The sequence below is a fragment of the Cryptomeria japonica genome, chromosome 9, assembly GCF_030272615.1.
Source record: "Cryptomeria japonica chromosome 9, Sugi_1.0, whole genome shotgun sequence".
Classification (NCBI taxonomy): domain Eukaryota; kingdom Viridiplantae; phylum Streptophyta; class Pinopsida; order Cupressales; family Cupressaceae; genus Cryptomeria; species Cryptomeria japonica.
This window is the reverse complement of record NC_081413.1, coordinates 492,161,521-492,181,750: the sequence shown is the minus strand read 5'-3', so window position 1 is coordinate 492,181,750 and position 20,230 is coordinate 492,161,521. Positions and strand designations below refer to the sequence as shown.

At 34.6% G+C, this 20,230-nt stretch overlaps 1 protein-coding gene across 4 annotated transcripts in view; it reads left to right on the top strand.

Annotated features, from left to right (window-relative positions):
• The window catches only part of LOC131079684 (NAD(P)H-quinone oxidoreductase subunit N, chloroplastic), a 32,984-nt gene extending 24,214 nt beyond the window's left edge, over positions 1–8,770 (top strand). For 2 of the 4 annotated variants that reach the window (XM_058017705.2, XM_058017703.2), the window contains 2 exons: positions 8,092–8,177; positions 8,301–8,770. In XM_058017705.2, coding sequence (XP_057873688.1) covers positions 8,092–8,177; positions 8,301–8,379 — 165 coding nt within the window. In that variant the 3' untranslated portion in view covers positions 8,380–8,770. Of the gene's footprint in view, positions 1–7,746; positions 7,995–8,091; positions 8,178–8,300 lie in introns of those variants that run through there. The other 2 variants (XM_058017707.2, XM_058017706.2) reach the window with 2 other exon arrangements.
• The last annotated feature ends 11,460 nt before the right edge of the window (positions 8,771–20,230 follow it).

The window sequence follows — 20,230 nt, the reverse complement described above, 5'->3', positions numbered from 1 at the left end:
ATTTTTTCCTTAACCTGAGGAAGGAAATTCTTCATGCCTTAGCCAATTTTCATGATTTCCAAGAACTATGTCCTGAAGGAAGAAATTTCAAACACTTAGTCAATTTTTCACCTTTCTTGGAATTTTGTCCTGAAGGAAGGAATTTCCGACACTTAGCCAAATTTTCACCTTTCCTGGAATTTCTTCTTCTTGGGCGCAATTCTTCCCTGAGGAAGGAATTTGTGTGCTCTATGAATTCATCATGTTTGCAGGGAGCTTTTCGACCAATTTTCACATCTCCTATTTTTTAGGAAATTTCTTAAAATTTAGGATCTGAGTCCAGGAGAGAGAGAATTCTCCCACGAGTCCAAATCTGCAAAAAATTTTGGATTCTAACAAGATTTGGTGTCTAAAAATGGAAATTTCAAAAAAAATCTCAAGGGGATTTTTGCTTTTCATTCTTCCTTGACCCTTGGATTTTCATGCCTTAGACATATTTTCAATTTTCAAGATTAAGCATGGAATTCACTCTTCATGGTGGAATTCATCATTTCCAAGCCTTGGAAGAATTTGATTCTTGGAATCCTACTTCTAGCATGGATGGAATTTTGACTCAGAGGAGGAACTCATCAAATTTCTTCACCTTCCCTAACTCCCTCTATTTGGCGCCCTCCATTACTCATAGGCGCAATTCTTCATTGATGTAGGAATTTTGAACGTTTTCCATTCTTCCCTGACTCCCTCTATTTGCCGCGCTCCTGAGGAGTATGGCGGAATTTTGTGCTTGCCAAGGATTCAATGCATTTCAATGAATTCCAAGATCACCTCATTCTACCGCCCTATGACCTTCTTGGGCGGATTTTTGCTGTGGAGGAGGAATTTTGTCAAATGTTGAATCCTCCATGACCCTTCCATTTTGGTGCCTGTCCTTGGCCTGGGGCGGAATTTTGTTGTGGAGGAGGAATTCATCAATTTGTGAATCCTCCATGAGACCTCCATTTTGGTGCCTGTCCTTGGCCTGGGGCAGAATTTTGTTGTGGAGGAGGAATTCATCAATTTGTGAATCCTCCATGAGACCTCCATTTTGACACCTTTCCTTGGCCTAGGGTGGAATTTTGTTGTGGAGGAGGAATTTTGTCTTTTCATGCTTCTTTCGGACTTGGATGGATTTTTAGCCCCTTCCAGATCAAGTCACCATATAAGAATTTGAGATGAGACAAATTTCCCGAGCTTTCCATTTCAGGAATAGGCTTCCAGCACTCAACTATTTTCTGGCTTTCCGGAATTGGAAATATTCATGAATGCTTGATCTTCATCGTTTGCCCGAATGGTCCTATGAAAACCAACTTTCCAAAAATAGAAAAGTTTCAAAACGTCAGTGTTAGATCCTTAGACAGGACACGGGAATGACTTACTAAAAATAGTAAGTTTGATTTTTGGCAAAATGAAGACATTCTAGGACTCAGTAAAATCCCTAAAAAATAGCAACTTTCTAAAAATAGAAAGTTGCTCCGTTTTTGCTCAAATTTTACTGGGAGGCTCCTCGAAGGGTCTTGATTCTAGTTCTAAGTTCAGGTTTTCCAAAACCCTAAAAGAAACCCCTAAAATCTAGGACTGAAGGCAGAAACCCTAAAATTGACTAAACAGGCCCTAGACTTCATCAAATTTGCTCAAACGAGTTGTAGACTTGATCACATTGACCCCCAAACACTTGCAAACTGAGAGGAAGACTGACGAGACTACCACCAAAAGACCCCAAAAACCAAAACAAAAGATCGAGAGGGCCTAAAAAGTAGGGGGTCCCATCTGGAATGGGGCGATGTGTGAAAACGTCACAACAGGACTAACAATTGGATGTGTTTAAGAAATTTTAAAATCAACAACAATATGAGGCTAGTGCGAAGGAGTCCACAAGGAATTCTACAAACTAACCATTAGATTTTCACACCATGATCTAAATCAAGAGAAGGCAATACAATAAGTCAATGGCTTGTGGCTTGGCACCCAAGAGGAAATGAGAATGTTGTTCTTTCGTGCCATCAAGGAGGCATAGCAATATGCCTTGAAGGTAGAGAATAAGTTGAGTACAAGACAAAAAATGAATGTCAAAGTGAAAGGCAAAACAAGTGGAGGAAGAGATGGATCAAGTGTTGAAAAGCCACATCAAGGTCAACGTGGATAGGGATAAATCCTTCTCAAATCAACCATCAACAAGAAGAATATTGTGAATCTAATTAAGAATTAGGGAAGATTAAATCACATAGAAGAGGGTTCTATAGCACCTATTTTAATGCAAGAAGCAAGGCCACCAAGTTGTTGAGTGTTAATAGCCAATGACTATTACAAGTAGGAGAAAGAAGATAATCACATGTTGCTATGGCAAATGAAAATTTAATAGGACCAATGGAAGAGGTTGAGGCACTATAGCAAGGGAGACACTCATTATGAGAAGAGTATTCTTGAAACCATCTATGGAGGATCAAAAACCAACATAGTGGATTTCTTGCATAGTTTGTAAGGTAGAAGGAAAATGCCGCAATGTGATAGTATATAGCAACAACACCAACAACCTAGTGTCAAAAGTGATAAGTGGACAAACTAGGGTTGTAAAGGATGATTAACCCCAACTATTATAATATTTCTTGTATGCAAAAAGAACACATCTTGGTTGAGGAGCAATGTAAGGTGAGCTTCAACATTGTGACCTATAAGAATTAGGAAATTTCTAACATCATGTCCATGGATGTCTATCATGTTCTCTTAGGAAGGCCATGACAATTTAACAAGTAGATTGTGCATGCTTGTTGGGCCAATACCTACAACCTAGTTAAGGATTGTAAACAGTTTAGTCTGAATCCTTGGAAGAATCCAAAGGAAAAATATAAGGTTGACATGCAAATAATATTGATTTCAAAGGATTTCTTGAGTTAGCAAAAAAGGTGGAAGTTGTAGTTGTTGAGAAAGCTACTATGGTCAAACTAGAAAAGGTGATGTGGGCTAAACATCCACCAAAGATGGGAAAGCATGATCAAAAAGGATCAATGAGTCTAAGGCAAGATAGTTCAACGGGTTTAGGACATGCAAAATATGCTAGGAGGAAATGGTATACCTAAACAAAAGGAATGCATGAGTTAAAGGCAATTGAACCTTGTTCAACAAAGTACCTAACATAAGAAACAACAAGAATTGTTTGTAAAATAGGAGAGGAGTTTGTGTGATTGATCATGCAACCCAATGATGTTCAAAGTCTCCATCAACTGATTCAAAAGGTAGAATATTGTTGGACATTTGAGAGCACACTCATAATGGACAAAGGGAGAAGAAGGGGAAAGGGGAGCTTAGTAACAACAAAAAACTTTGAAGTTGTGCCACCATGCGATGCTTAGTGTGCTTGAAGCTAATAAACGTGAATAGTTTAGATCAAATAAGTAAATACTAGGAAGAGAGAGAAGGAAAATATTGAAAACCTTGAATAAAGAAGTTGATTCACAATTGTAATGAGTTATGGCCACAAAGGAAGTCTACTACAAGAGTCAAACAACAATAAAATGTTTAGTAGAGGCACTTGTGAAGGATACTATAGTATGATTGTAGAAAGTATTGAAGCATTCCAAGTTGTTGGGGCTATTAGTCTTGGCCAATGATGAGGGTGTTGAGGAAAAATCATATAATGCAAAGTTAATCTATGCCAAAGTGAGAAGTATGGGTGTAGATTAGTAATGCTAAAGGGACATAGTGTTGTATAGGAAAAGACAAGATGGAAGGGGAATGGAAATCCTTTTTTCAACAAGAATGAAACTCAAAAGGTCTGAGGTACTTACATTGGAAGTTCTACAATAGCACATAGCAATAGAGGTCAAGGAGGTGTAGTGGATAATGGAATCTACCTTAAGGAATTGGAATACATTTTAATAGAGAACTTGCAATAAGGTAATATGTGCTTTCACTTTGGAACATTGAAGAGGTGCTCTAGAGATGGCATTGGAAGGAATTCAACTTGTAGAAATGTTGACACTTGGAAGGGGTGTGCAAGGACACTCAGTAGAGGAACAAGGTTCAAAAACAAGAACTAGAGAAGATGGATGCATCAAGAAGCTCTTTAGTTGCAAGGAGTGGGAGAGATTGCAAAGGAGCTAATATTTTGTGGAGGAGATCAATTCACCACCCAAATTTTGACCTAGGAGCTAGGAAAGGTCATGGCGACTGTATGAACCTTTTCCATTGATTCTATCTATATTTGAAGGGTCTGATAATTATGGGCCATCAACCAAAAGAATAGTCCTATCGCTTAGCCCTTATTTTTTAGCACAAAGTTGTCAAATTTCTTGCCAAGTGTGTCTACTACAAGAGCATCCCCGATTCATTAACAATCTTGCATCAACCAAAATATTTTGTTTCATTGTCTTTTCTTTCTATATGTTTACAAGTTTCTAGTTGTATACCACAACTTAAGAGTGTTATTCCTTCTAGGTGATTGTAAAGGTTCCATTATGGTTTGGCCTGATGCAAGGGAATTTAATTGTGGCCCTCTTGCCACACTTTTACATTGAGGTACATTCAATTTTCTCCTCAAAATTGATAGGCTAGAGTATGTGTTAATGGTGTGATCATGTTTCATCTTCATTATCTACCTTGAATTTGAAAGTTAAAACAACATTGCTTCATCAAAATCTATCACTTGAGAGTGTTGCCTTCAAGATCGCAATGCTTAGTTTCCTTCTCGAAGACAATAACTTTTCTTGTGCCAATTTGAATTCAAAAATTACTTTGTTTCAATACATGGAACCATTGTAGACCTTGGATCCTAGTCAATACCAACAAATTCCAGCAAATCAGGAAGAATGTGTACTCTTTTTGAGCCACATTGAGAAAATAAGATGTAATCTTAACAATGTGTCTAATTTGGGGAGATCATCGCCAAATTTTTGAAGATGGTAATGGGTTTTTGTTGAGCCCCTTGATGTGTATAGGGAGGATTTCCAAAACTTATGAGGGATCTTTGCTCACTCTCAAAAAGTTTTATCTAGAGTATCACGGAAAGATCTTGAAATTCTATAATTTATCCTAGCGCCAAGAATCAAGCCTATGTGCCAAGATGTAATGAATTTGCCTATATGAGCAAAGCATCATTTTTGCTTTTTTCTACTTATATGTCCATTCTACTTTTTGTGTGTTTTGAACTGAATTTATTGGACTCCTATACCTTGCTTGAATCAATAAGACATGCTTGTAACATGATTATAAAGGTAACCATACATTGTGCTAATGTCAATACATTGTTGCATTGATATGCATCCTTGTATTTACTAATTTACGTGATCTGCATACAATTTTTTCTAGTGTTCCATGGGGATGCATACTTCCTAAAATCTGTCATTTATGGGAACAGGGTATTTTCCATAAAGAAATGACTTTTTCATGTCCCCTTTAATGGGAAGTTCGTTAGGTCCCTCGAACATCCTTAGAAGTACTACTCATCTCCCACATCTAAAACGTCAAGCAAATCATCATAATGATTATGATTTGTGTCAAAGCTTTGAACAAACAAACAACATGATGGCATGTACAAATGGTTGACCTTGGAAGAAGGAAATACTTACATGGCACATCCCCCTAATGGGAATTTCCTTAAGTCTCTCAAACATCTCCAAAACCATTGGTTATCTCCCACATCTAAAATGTCTAAAAACATCATGATAATGATTTTTATTTGTGTCAAATTTTGAATAGACAGACAACATTATAGCATGTACAAGTGGTTGACCCTAGGAGAAAGGAATGCTTACATGATAGTAGAAGCAAAATATATTGTTCAAACAATTGTTAGTATTTTTGTTTTCTTGGGTGCATGCTCTCTGAGATTAACTTCGGGAAGTTAGTGTTCAAATATTTGATTTACTATTTCATATGTCAACAACACCTTGATCTTAGTAGAGAGTAGAGGAAACAATGAGGGTGGGGTGGTGGTAGATGTTCATTGTTATCAAATTTTCATAAATGTTTGTACGTTTTTGCTGACTATTGTACATAGATTCTAAAATAACCTACTAGAACTAAGCAAATGGAGAAGGAAATAAGTAAAAAGATTCAAGAATGACAATATTCTTGTCTTCAAGTGTGTATCCCTCATCATTTAGACCAAAAAAGTTCTCCAACTTCACCTTTCATTCTCTAAAGAACTAAGTTACCAGGTTCGCCTATCTAGAGCCCCTAACATGGACCGGGTCTGCGTGGGTCTTGGTTTGTGTTGGGTTCGTGACTGGTTCGCACAAGGTTCACCCCAAGGCCCCTGGGGTGAACCCTGTCCGAACCTGGGCGAACCCAGGCGCGAACCCGAGTGAACCGAGGTTCACTGTCCGGGTTAAGTCACATAAAGTGTCTTTTAAAGTGACTGTCAATTTTGTAATTCTAATGATTTTCATTTGACCCGTGAACCTAGACATATATGAATCTATGATACATTGATATATATTATATGGCATATGAGTATATGACATAATATGATATTATTGAAATTCTGAACTATCAATTGGCATTTGGCATTTGGCATTTGGCATTGATCAATGATGAAGTAGCATACTACTAAATGTATTTAGATTTGTAATTTTGTATATTTCTTTAAACACACACACACACATGTATGGACGAACCGAACCCACGAACCCAAAAGGCAAAAAAATTTGCCCGAATCGGGTTCACGTCCTTGACCCAATCCCGAACCTGAACTGGTAACTTAGCTAAAGAATGAAGATTTAATCAAAAATAGTGAGGACTTAGTGTTGCAGAAAACATAGTGATAGAATTATGAAAAATGGCATTGCCCTTAAACACCTACAAGGGGCACTACTGCTTGACCCCATTATGAGCTCCCACCCCAGACCCCCATCAAACACACTACCAACCATCATCACCCCATCATACCCAAATCAAGGTCCTTGGTCCCCCTTTCCCCCCATTCCAAAACTCCATGGAAATATGGTTTCTTTCTTATTGTATCACATAGATGTACACCAAATTTGACCCTCATGGAAAATAATATGTACAGGTCAATAACAATCAGAACATTTCCCTCGTTCAAACACCAACCCTCTGTTTTCCAATCTTCAGCAGTGGCAATGGTAATGGAAAACTCATTGAATTTCTGACGTTCTATATACTCGTGGCAACCATTTGGCATTGATTTTTAAGTTTTAACAAGGCCTACTTTACAGCTTCATCAATAAGTGATTATCTGGAGTACAGATTTGCATCTACCATATAGCCTTACTTTATACTTCTTTAATACATTTAGTCTATAATAGAAAGTATTTAGGACTAAAATCTCCTTGTGATCTTGGATTTAAGACATAATTATAACGAGGAAAAGTTATCTGTGCATGTTTGAGCATTTGTCCCCTTTCTTTCAAAATATGAACAGAATATATATTCAAAGAAAATAAAATATTCAAAAAATGAACATTTCAAGCATTCGTCCCCTTTATCAAGAAATCAACAAAAATTTATACATAAAACGGAAAAATGGTTCAAAATTCTATCTTGTAAAATGTCTCTATGTCTCCATGATGCAGTTTAAGGATTAGACTTAAGGCTGGGTAGAAGTCACTTTACTAGAGTCAATACTAAGGCTACAAGTCGTTAATTTACATGGATTCATTTTGAATAGTTTTCAGTCGGATGTTATTCTTCGTTTAAGCAAGAATTTTCACCGTATTAATAAATGGAATCAAAACTGTGCAATATAACTCTTACTTCCCTTGACATTGGCAGGATAGTGATGAGCCAATGTCATGGATTTCATCGTGATTCTCTTATAGGATGTTACATGCTATGCATGAATTCTCATGTAATTTTAGGTTGTTTAGTAAAGTTTATCAGGAGGCATTCCTACCTTGCCATCAACTATAAGATACCTATTGTATGGTGTTAGTTGAATGGTTTATGGCCTGTCTTTCAAACAGTTGTGAAAAGTAGGATGAAAATAAAATATCGGCATTCCTTAAGCAAAGAATGTATATAAAACTATATTGTTGGGATGAAAACACAATTCCTTGTAAGCAAGCAGTAAGTGATATATCTAAACTAAATTTTAACTGATTACTCAAACAACCACAGGTCCTCTCAAAAACAGAGCTACAATTTTTGGCATTGCTACCAACATTACGACCCAAAGTTAGAGTGATTGCACAATGTGGAAACTGGTACGATTGAATTTATTTTTAATTTCCTTTCTTCGTTATTATTGAAAGATAGGTAGCTCATGCTTGAAAGAGTGCAAGGGATTGTTTAATTGGATGCAATGTTAACATATTATAACTACGCAGGCGCAAATTTAAGTGGAAACCATTAAGAGAGATCATAGACCTTCCTTCTCAGGAAAAGTTGCTTAAAGTTGATAGCTAGAAGTGTCACTCTCTTTGTTGCCCATAATCAAAGGAAGTGGTGTAGGTTTATGGGTGATTGTTGTCCACTATAGTTGTATTGCCTCCTTGATGTATTTGTTTGTGTTGGCTGTTCTAATTACAGCATCTCATATGATAAAACAGTCGTTTATGATCATTTATGGAATATTGTAATTTGGTTCTTATACCAGTTTGTTGTGTATAAGTTCAATGTACGTATTATTTGCAGGCATCCATAACATCTCTTCTTCACTTCATTTCATGGATGATAATTATTGTCCACCATAGTTGTATTGTCTCGCTGATATATTTGTTTTGTTGGCTAGTCTAATTACAGCATTTTGTACAACAAAACACTTACTTATGATCAAGTTGCACCATTTCTTCCTCACTTTAAACAAACATACCGTCCAAGATGTGTAACTATGCCATGTGCCAAGATGTAAATAGAGTTTTATACCTGACATGTTCTTCACTGCCTAAATTTCTGTATTTTCAAATATGATAAGCATACTTCTATGCTTTTCCCTTTCAGTTATAATACAACTTGAAAACTGAACTCAACAAATAAGACACCTAAGTTATCTGAAAGGCTAGGCATAGAAGCATGTGTTTTGAATCTTGATACTTAAAAAGAAACCAAAATTTGAGGTAAGAGAACAGATATAAATCTATCTACAGCCTGACACGTAGTAGCATGGTTAAAAATAAGCAGAGAAGATTGGTGTGGATAAAATTCTAACAGCAGCCCCTTACTTTGACAAGCCTTCATTAAGAATAGAACATAGAAAATTGCTGAAATTCATTTGCTGGTAATAGTTAATATGCAAACTGGTTGTGTTGTTTTCTAGCAGGACTTTTTATTTGATGTTATTTGGAAGACTGCCACAGTTGATTTTTGTGTTTCTAAGAGATTTTCTCATCAAAATTTGCACCAGGCAATTTATATTCAACAGTTGTGTGGCCTCGTTTACCCTCAAAAAGAATTTAGTTATTTCTTTGGATGTTGAATATATTGAATTAGGAGATTAATATTATCTTGATATTTGATAATTAATTCTATTATTCTTTTGATAATTAATTCTATTATTCTTTTAAAAATTAAACATGGTTTTGTGGAGGTCCCAAGGTGGGAGTAGACCCATTATCATGTTTTTGAGGAGATCTAGAGCCATGATAAAATCTTTAATGATCTATTGGAGAAGCTTTATTTGTTCAATATTTTATCTTGTTCTCAACTTCACTAAAAATAATTTCAAAACTATTCTTCTTAAGGATGGTACATCAAATATCAAAATTGAATTATTATAACCAAAAGTATTAAAAAAGTTGTTCCTTTATCTTTAATAATATTTCAAAAGATAAAAAATTGTTTATCTATGCAAAATTAAAATTAAAATACAATTGTGACAAGAAAAATTAAGACACCTAAATATTAGAAGTTTAAATGAAATGTTTGGTCATAATTTAATAATTGAATTACCTAAAATTGAAAACAAATTGAAAATTATAAATGATGCCTCCTAGATAAATAACATACTGTCTTTCAAAAAAAAAGTCATAATAAAATTTCACATAAACCATTAGAATTTCTTTATAGTGACTTGATAGAATCTTTTCAAGTTATCTATTTAAACAGGTTTCTCTATGTTCATAAAAATTAAAAATTAAAATCAAAATAATTTGGAATATTATCTGAAAATTAGAATGATTTGGGAGTATTATCTTAAAAATTAAAATGATGTTTTTTAAATTTAAAAAATTCAAAGTCCTAATTAAAAATCGATTCAATTGTTAAATAGAAATTTTCAAAATTGATGATAGAACTAATGCATAAATAAAGAATTTGACATTTTAGGGGTATTTTGTACATTACTAAGAGAATTAACTAATCCTCATTCTCCTCAACAAAACAATGTAATCAAAAGGAATAATCAAATAATCACTAAAATTGTTAGATCCATGATGCATTCGACTAATGCATCTAAGTTTATATGGGTTTAAGACATGAACGTGGCATATATATTCTAAATAGTAAATCCTTACATCTTTCAAAACTCCCTTGAAAAATGGGTCAAATCTAAAATCGAATATATTTCATCTTAGAATCTTTGGAAGTCTTGCATTTACTTTCATACCGAAACAAAAATATAGAAACTTAACTCTCCATCTTCTCAATATTTATGTTGGGTATGGGATAAATATAATCATCCCTTCAAAAGAGATTATGAGTTGAAATATTCACATCCTAGAATCTCCCTCGTCCTATTAACATCAGTGAATCTTCTACTTTTAAAGAAAATGATAATCAATTGTTCTCTAAATTAATCATAATTATATTTTCAAAAAATCTAAATGGGTTCAATCTTCAATTCAAGATTCAAATATAGAACCCTCCTATCTTCACAAAATGACAAGTCAACATACACATGTTGCCTTAATGACATTGTATAAAATTGAACCTCAAACATTTGAAGAAGCCATTGAAAACTTAAAATCGAAAAATGTCATGCAACTAGAATACAGTACTTTCATTAAAATAAGACTTTTGTCCTCTAAACATAACATTATTAACCATTAATGGCTTTATAAAATTAAATATTATCCTTAAGAAAATATTGATAAATATAAAGCCAAGTTAATAGCTAAAGACTTTTCTCAACAACATGACATAGACTTTGATGAAACATTTGCATCTATAGAAAAACTGAGCACTATTTGTTTACTCATTGCTCTATTTGTCCATAATAGATGGGAAATTCAATATGTTCTTAATTGGAGATTTATAAGAAGAGACATGTATGCATCAACCTCAAATATTTTTACAAACAAATAAAGACAATTATGTATGTAAACTCAAAAAACCTTCTCCAGCTTGGTATTCCAAATTAATAAGTTCTTTCTAAACCTAAATATCTCGAAGATGATCTTTATTTCAAATTTGGAAATAATCATATTTCTATTATTATCAATTATGTAGATGACTTGCTCATCACAAACAATCTTACATATGTAATATGCATATACAAGCATAAACCCAATCTTGCCTTTGAAATAACTGATTTAGGTTATTTTCATAGTGACTAAAGTATGTCAAATTTTCAAAATTGTCATTATATTATTATATCTCAAGCAAAACATACTCAATTTCTAAATTCAATTTGTTTGATTGCAAACTAGTCATCATAACTATTGAAATTATATTAAACTTGACACTTATCCTCCGTGTGAAAAATTTAGCCCTACTCTTTATTGTCAATTAGTTGGGAACCTTATGTGAAAGATGGCAAAACATATTTTAAGATATATTAAAAACACTATCAACTTTGGTCTTTAATATTCTAATGCTAAACATGCACATATATATGAATATCATGATCTTGACTTCATAGGGAATTTCATAGATTAGTGATATGTTTCACGAGGTGTTTTTAAATTTAATGTTGGTGCAATTGCATAGAATTCTAAAAAACAATCGATAATAGCACTCCCCTCTGTGGAAGCAAAATATCAAAGTGCCATTAAAGTAGCCAAAGAAATCATTTGGCTAAGTCATCTTCCAAAAATTATTTAAATGGAGATATTCATAATTAATATTATCACACCAAATATCAAGTTGCATACATTTTTACAAACCCATTGTGCATACTAAATTCTTCAAATTCAAAGCAATGCTTAGCCTTAAGGAGTTGGCAGTGAGGAGTATGCATAACAATTATACCTCTTATTGGCTAAACGTTGGGTGTAAGACCTAAACAATATAATATGAGTTATTTGGACATACTACAAATTCTTTTCTCAATAATTCTTCCTCTTGTAAAAGCATTATATTATAAGATCTGTGAGCATTATGTAATGAGTCTGAGAGAGGTTGGTTTGAGGAGTCCCACATTCCAATAAAAATATTTATAAGACCTCGTGTATAGCATCATTTAAGAACATTAGAATTATAAATTACGACAAAAAAATCCTCATATAGTCTAAAATACATGATCTTTTTTTGTAACATAAATATGTATATTTTTCTTCTTTTCTTATATAAAAATTGACAATATATACCCCTATTAACATATGGGTAGGTGTTAAAACAAAGTGTTATTGAGGGTTAACCTATTCAAAATATAAGATTAAATAAACTTATTTTATTATAGACTGCATGAAAGCATTCTTATAAACCATTTTATAACAATTAATAACTTAATAATTATTTTGCAAGTATTGATAAAGTATTGGTAAATGAAAATAGATTTTGAAAATGTGTGGCAACCACTATTTTGGGTATTTGCAATTATTTTCTCCATATTAAAGGGAGAAATATTTCATGAAGATATATAAATTTTGGTGAAATTACAAAAAGAAAAATTTAAGGCCTATGGAAGTGTGGAAAATATTATACCTGTAAGAATTAGCTATGGAGATAGCCACCCAAGATCTAGAGGCCTATTGAATAGCACAATAACAAGAGAGAACAATAGAGACAAGAACAAACCGTATTCCCATCAATAATGCAATAAGCTAGACTAAAATACATAGGAGACCCGCTTGATTATATAGCCAAGGTGATTGAATGAGACAATTACAAGTATTGTTGTCTCATGACATGATAAGAAGAGCGAAAAGCTATCATCCCACTTAAAGTGAAAAAGTGATCACATGATAACACCACTAAAGGTGGATCACCTACCAAAGATGGAAAGTGCAACTACTAAAGGTGGATATAATAATGTGATAAAGTGATAAGGCCACTTAAAGTGGAGATGCTCCAAGTACTCCTATGCAATTCCCTAAGTAGGCTTAAGTGTAATTAGGACCTAAAAGAGAATAAACCAAAGTAAAATGTCTTAATTACACCAACACCCACCCTTAAGTGCAACTTAGGGGAATGTAGAGTTAGGATAAGAATGCAAGATTGGTCCCTGCTACTTGGTCATGTTAGGTACCCATGTACAAATGCAATGCAATCTCTCACAAACGAAGAAAGGGAGAAGACCGAGTGGGAAAAAACTACCCCCCAAAAGAGAGATGAAAAGACAAAAGACTCAAAGAAGAATGTGAAGAACAAAACCCCATGTGAGAAAAAATCTCCACCCCCATAAAAGAGAAGAAGAGAGACCAAGTAGCCCCCCTTAATGTAGAATGTGCACCAATGGTAGTAGCTTGAAACTGGATGAAGAAGCTACTCCATGATCGTCGAAAAACATTCCTCCGCTTAGGAAGAAATAAAACCAAAGGTGTATGTATGAAGTCTCCCCAATCCTGAAAGGGAGATGTAGGAAGAAAACTCAAGATGTATGGAGTCTCTGAAAGCTACTCAAGTGTCCCCATGTTGATGCTACAAGTTGCCCCTTCCAAATCAGGTGTACTAGGCCACACCGCTGAAGAAGACAATCTAGGATCTAATGAAGATGAATGTAGAACATTATCCAAAGACTCAAGTGTCTCCTCCAAAGATAAAGAGACCTCCTCCAAATGTTGTACATAAGTATCCACAATCACATCAAACTCAAAATAATGAACAAGAGGGTCAAAGTGCTCCCTTGCAACAACTACAGAAGGATCATCTCCATCAAAGAGAAGATGAATATCATCAATGATGTCTCCCAAATTTGCAATGTAGGACTCCACAAACAAACCTACAATGTATGTCAAATAGTCATCCCAAGGAACTATATCTGGAAGACAACGTATATCTTGTTGCACTGAATCATAAGAAGCCAAAACTATAGCAATACAAGCATCAATAGGAGCAACAGTAGATGTGAAATGAAAGGCTCAAAAATTGGATCAAATGTGTGAACACCCAAGATCAAGTAACCAAAGTTCTCCTCAATATTGGAATACTCATTAAAAATGTGATCATCATCGGAAGAATCAAATTTGTCAATAGGAACAAAGTCTGAAAAGGAGTACAACCGAGATGCATGATCCACCACCCTAGTACATCAATAATAGATCTACTCTCCAAGTCTCTAATGATAGTTGAATCAGGAGTGCACTCCACAATATTCCTTGCTACACCATGTGTGGTTTGATAGATGGAAAGAAGATTATTTGTCAAGTGATGGACACACAACACATCATTCAAGGTGTCATCCACAATAATAATAGATCATTTCCTAATCATATTCATATATGTATGATTGCTCATCAAAATAGGTGTCATATTGCAAGGCTCAAATGAAGAGAGCATAGACTACGAATATTTCATATGATGAGAAGCTCCTAAATCTTGAAGCCATATCCCTAAATCATGACATGTAGTAGGACAAAGAGCTTGTCCTTTACTTGTCCCAAAAGTGTGACTCTTTCCCTTATCAAATTCTTATTCTTTGGAAGAAGACGCTGAAGTAGACATTATAGAAGGTAAACTAATTCTTTTCTTCTCAAGAAGATGTTTCAATTCATCAATATCCTTATTGTAACAATAGTGTTCATCATGTCCTCACTTCTAGCAACATGCACAAGTAAGCTTCTCATTCATAGATGATTTCCCCTTATGAGAGGATGTAGAATCTCTTTATTGAGGAGAGGGAGATTGTGCTCTACCCTTTTGTGGCTTTGGCTTTGATTGTTTTTGCTTCTTGTTGGAACCTTTCTCATGACTAGCCACCAAAGCATGTGACTTGGATGACTTGACAATACCCATTGTGTTCAACTTTTCTAGTTCAAACATCAACATCTCAGTGAATGAATCGAAGGATGGTGTAGTATAGGTACTCCTCATTGTCAATCGATGAGTGTGGAAACTAGAAACAAAAGTTGCATACTCTGAAGGAAGCTTGTCCAACAAATTCAAGACCAATTGTACATCCTTCTTCTCAATGTCGCAATCCTTGAGTTGTGCTCTTAGCTCATTTGTCTTAGTTACATAGTCTTGGATTGTATCAAAATCCTTAGGATCCAAATTTGTAAGATCATTGTCAAGCTTGTAGCCCCTAATCTCATCAACTTGGCCATACAATTGTTACCTTGTCATTCGTCCCTCATAACAAGAGTGAGTCGCCTTGCAAAAATTTTAGTTGAGTCTTTGTCTTGTTAAAAATTTGTTGGTTCAATCCCTAATCCTCCTGTAAATCATTTCTAAGTCCTTAGCATTACATTTCAATGGTCTATTGAACCTCTTGAACCCCTTGAACCATCTTGAACAGAGTTCATAGTGTTCATTTAGGTACCGCAGGTTCTAAGTTGTGTCTAAGACATTTTCGGGCTAACGTTCACTTAAGCGTTGTGCAAGTGATATGTCATATACTGTTCAAACAGTTCATTCAGTTCGAGCAGGTTCATACAGTTCAAACAGTTCAGGGAGGTTCAAACAGTTCATTCAGTTCGAGCAACTTCATACAGTTCAAACAGTTCAGGGATGTTCAAACAGTTTAGTGATGTTCAATTTGTTCGATGAGGTTCAAGGTTCAAGCTCTACAGGTTTGATTTTATGACAGTCATATAGAGCCGCACATAGTAGCTCATATCTTTTTACTCAGACATCGTTTTTGAAATCTCTCTGGTCAGGATGGAGAAAACTAGGTTTCAGCTAACATATCCAAAATTGAGAAAGATCCAATGGTGGAAACAAAAGTTATGGCCCCCATACCAAGATAGACTTTGATTGTCACAAATATTTTCAGCCCGCCCAGTATATTGAATATTTTCATCTTGGTTTAAAATATTCAAGTGCCACCTATACAAATATTATTATAAACTTTAGAGAATTATATTTCTAATGTTTATAAGTATTTTATGTTATAAAAAAAGAGTAATGGGGAAAGTGAAAAGCGTAAGTGAAAAGGTTTTTCAAGATTCGGTTATAAAATCGAATAATGATCTCATGTAGCTATTTATGGCGAAATGATTGAAAGAGCAAGGGTTCTTCTTCTTTTTCTTTTCTTCCAACAGCCTGTGGGTGGGGGAGATTAGATTTTTATTTGTAAGGGAGGAGTTGAAGCTTTTCTAAGCAATGCTTTGTACAGAAAATATCAATCTTTGAGTTGATTTCCAGACATGAATAAAAATGCAGATGATATCTTCAATCTTTGTGTTGCTGATATTCTTCTCATGACTGTAGCTGGTCTTTGAGCCTTTGCGGTTATTTATTAATGTCTTTTCTGTTATAATCAATTGTGTATGTGGATTTATTACAAGTCTGTGTGCTTGAAAGTAAGCCATATTGGAGCAACGACTTTCTCTCTTGGTTTTTAGTCTAAATGCTATTCATAAGTGCAGAAAATTAAACTTTGATTTAATGGTCTTCATTTATATCTGTTTTGTAAGTCTTTGGCATTCATTTTCATGGCTATGGATGAATGTTATTTTCCTTTATTGCTTTCTAGTTAAAAGTATCTCGGCAATTTAATTCATTGTAAATCTTCTAAGAGGGAGTTGTACCTCTCAATTCAGAGGAAGATTATCACTTCAATGATAATCTATCCAACTATTAGTACTTTTTGTCCTTCATTCTGGGCATTTTGAGTTTATTTGTATAGTTATCTTCGAAGGACAAATCTGTTCACTAACAACAATTGACCAAACTTTTCCCAACGCATCTTTAATTGTCTTACACTTATCAATATGAAAGATAAGATCATCTAATACATACTTGCTCAAAGTTCCAAGAGCCATAGTAGTTTTAGTGAGCCATTTCATTTGAGTATTTGGATTAGCCTTAGGATTCGATGGTGCTTCAATAGTTCCATCAATGTAATGAGTTACTCCAAGCATGTATTTTCAAAGATGCATAGTTATGTGGAGTTAGAAGTGAAAATTTAGGAGAACCCATAACGGAAAATGAAAGAGAACAAGGATAGAAAGAAAATCACAATCACACAAGACACTCCCCTAATTCACTATATCAAATCCCCTCCCCAAATGATGATTTAGCACTTTATATTTAGTGCGCTTGCAATGGCCACTTGCAAAACAAAGGCAAAGTGGACTTTTGATTTTAATGTTTTACAACTACCTCAAGTAGGCTATATCATACTCAAATTACTAATGCAAAAGACCTAATTGAGATGTAAGCATTACAAGTGTTAAAATAGGCCTAAAAAAGACCAAGTTCGGAAAGTGATATTTCTACTCACAATGACTACAAACTAATAGCACCAAAGTGAAATAGACAAAAATCATGCACTTTAAAAAAAAACGCCATTTAAAAAGGAGTTTGTATGAGCTCGAACAAAGCCTTTGAAGTTGCAAAAAAGAGGATTACTCAGCTACAACTATGAAAAAATGAATTTTTTGAAAAATATGTGCATCGAAATGGAAAACCACCTACACCACTATGAAGAGAACGGAATGCTACCCCTAATAAAAAAATATTGCACTAAAAGAGGAGGTCATATGCCCAAGATATCACCATTTGAAGTTCGCCTATCGAACTCAAAATAGTAAACCATGAAGGGTGGGAAAAAAACAAAATCCCACATTAGCTATGTCAATATTTTTGGCTCTTTAAATACTGCAGTGCATAACACTTATGGTAAGTTAATATGGAAAGGCACAAAGTAGTGGCATTCTAACAATATTTTGACTCAAATGGTGCTAATGAAAAAATATGTTCACTGACATAGCAAAATTTAGATGAATCACTTACTAACACGAGTCACTGAACTGATATCGGACTGTATCTATTGACGTCAAATCTGATAGAGCATTTTGTTGACATGATATTGAGTTGGCAGATGTCTGAGCACTTTACAAATGATGACTTGGCAGGCTGAGTCATTGTGTTTATGTGGTATAGCAAAATAGAGAGCCAATGTATATACAGGCAAAAAAGAATTGCTTTACAGGAAATGAAAAACCTCCCATGCACTTTGCACCACACGCTACTACCTTGAACCACGCAATAAAAATTGGTCAACCAAAACAAACGTGGGCCTGATAAACAAGATGTGTTAGTGATAAAGCTTGAGACTTTGAAACACAAATTGACGCCAAGGAAATGTCCACTTGAGCCAGCTAGATGGGAAACAGACAACAAACAAGAGAAGTCGATCCAACTGATAATGAAAATGGGCTGATGAGATGTGAACCAAATCAAAGAAAACTCTAGCACCAAAACATGGGTCCACTCTATGCCTGTCACCTCCTCAATGCATTGTGCAAAGAGAGAAGTCTCTAGTAGCGACCAACGGAAAACTCGAGAAAATATTTAAGTCAATAGGCATCAGTGTGGAATTTTTAGCCTGGTAAATTGTCAGGCAGCCGAGAAAAAGAAATTGTTGATGCCACCTAAAATAAAATAAAATGATAAACATATTTGTTTTCTTTTTTATTTTTGTTTAATGACATGCATTTAAGAGGTTTTATGGAAAATGTGGAGGACACGTTTTGGGCACGGTATGTAAAAGGATAATTTATGGTTTTTTTTTTAGTGGAGTGTGTTTTGGTGGAGGGAAAGTTGGAAATGAGATGGGCGAAGGAATTAGCCCGGAAAATTGTCAACCAACCGAGAAAAAGAAATTGTTGACAATGCCTAAAAAAATAACAATAAACATATTTTTTTCATTTTTTTGCTCTAATGTCATGCATTTAAGAGGTTTTGTGGAAACTGTGGAGGACACATTTAGGGCACGGATTTCAAAAAGTTACTATATGCTTTTGATTTTTTAGTGGTGTGCATTTTGGTGGAGGGAAAGTTGGAAATGAGATGGTTGGGGTTGGCAGCGGTATGTGTGTCAGGGAAGTTAATTCATTGCTTTGAGCATTGATGGTTGTTGAAAGACTAATTTTTTAGAGTGTGCGTTAAACAAACAAGGGGTTGCAGATAGAGAACATTCGTAATGTGATTGGGTTTAGGCGAAGAAGAGGGTATTCAAACCATTTGTTGAATGTGCAGAAGGGTGATTTTGGTTTGTGGTATTGTCTAAAGTTAGGCACTGCATAAATTGTCTCTATTGGTATTTGCAGGGCTTTGAGGAGGACTCTTGTGATTATTGTGAAATTTTGTAGGAGAAGTGGCTACTTAGTGATATTCTTGTATGTGCATTTGGGTACATGTGGGTAGGAGAAGTGTGTATTTAGAGACATTACTATAACTACATTTGGCATCCTGCATTTGGGGTTACAGATAATTGAGTTAAGGTGTTTAAGGTTCATGGACATGGTTATTTGATTGTGTTTGTAATTTTTAAAAATGTAATGATGTATCGGTGTCTATGTGTCTCTTGCTAGGGCTTGATAGTGGATATACCGTCTTCATAAGTGTCATGTTTTCATAGGTGGCTATTGGAGAACTGGGGTCCTGCATTTGGGGTTATAGGTAATCGAGGTAGGGCATTTAAGCTTCACGAACATGGTTATTATTTTGTGTGTAATTTTTTGCATATATATAGTATCTATTATATTCTGATTAGATGTTCATTTTCATGTGTCTTCCGCTAGGGTTTGATAGAGGATATTGTATCTTCATAGATGGCTATTTGGAGAAGAGGGTATTCAAAGATTTGGCTCAATCTGTATTTTGGGTTTTGCATTTGAGGTTTCAGGTTATCAAGGTAAGGTGCTTTTGCTTCATGGACACTGTGATTTGATTATGCTTGTAATTTATATATATACATACATATGTATGTATGTATGTATGTATGTACACAGGTACCTATGTATTTATGTACATATGTATCTACATACATGTATATATATATATATGATTTTTTTTGGCTCAAACTATATTTCGGGTTTTGCATTTGAGGTTTGAGGTTATCAAGGTAAGGTGATTTTGCTTCATGGACACTGTGATTTGATTTTGTCTGTAATGTGTGTGTGTTTTGGCTCAATCTGTATTTGGGGTTTTTTAAATTTGTTTGTAATTTACACTGTGAATTTGATTTTGTCTGTAATTTGTGTGTGTGTAT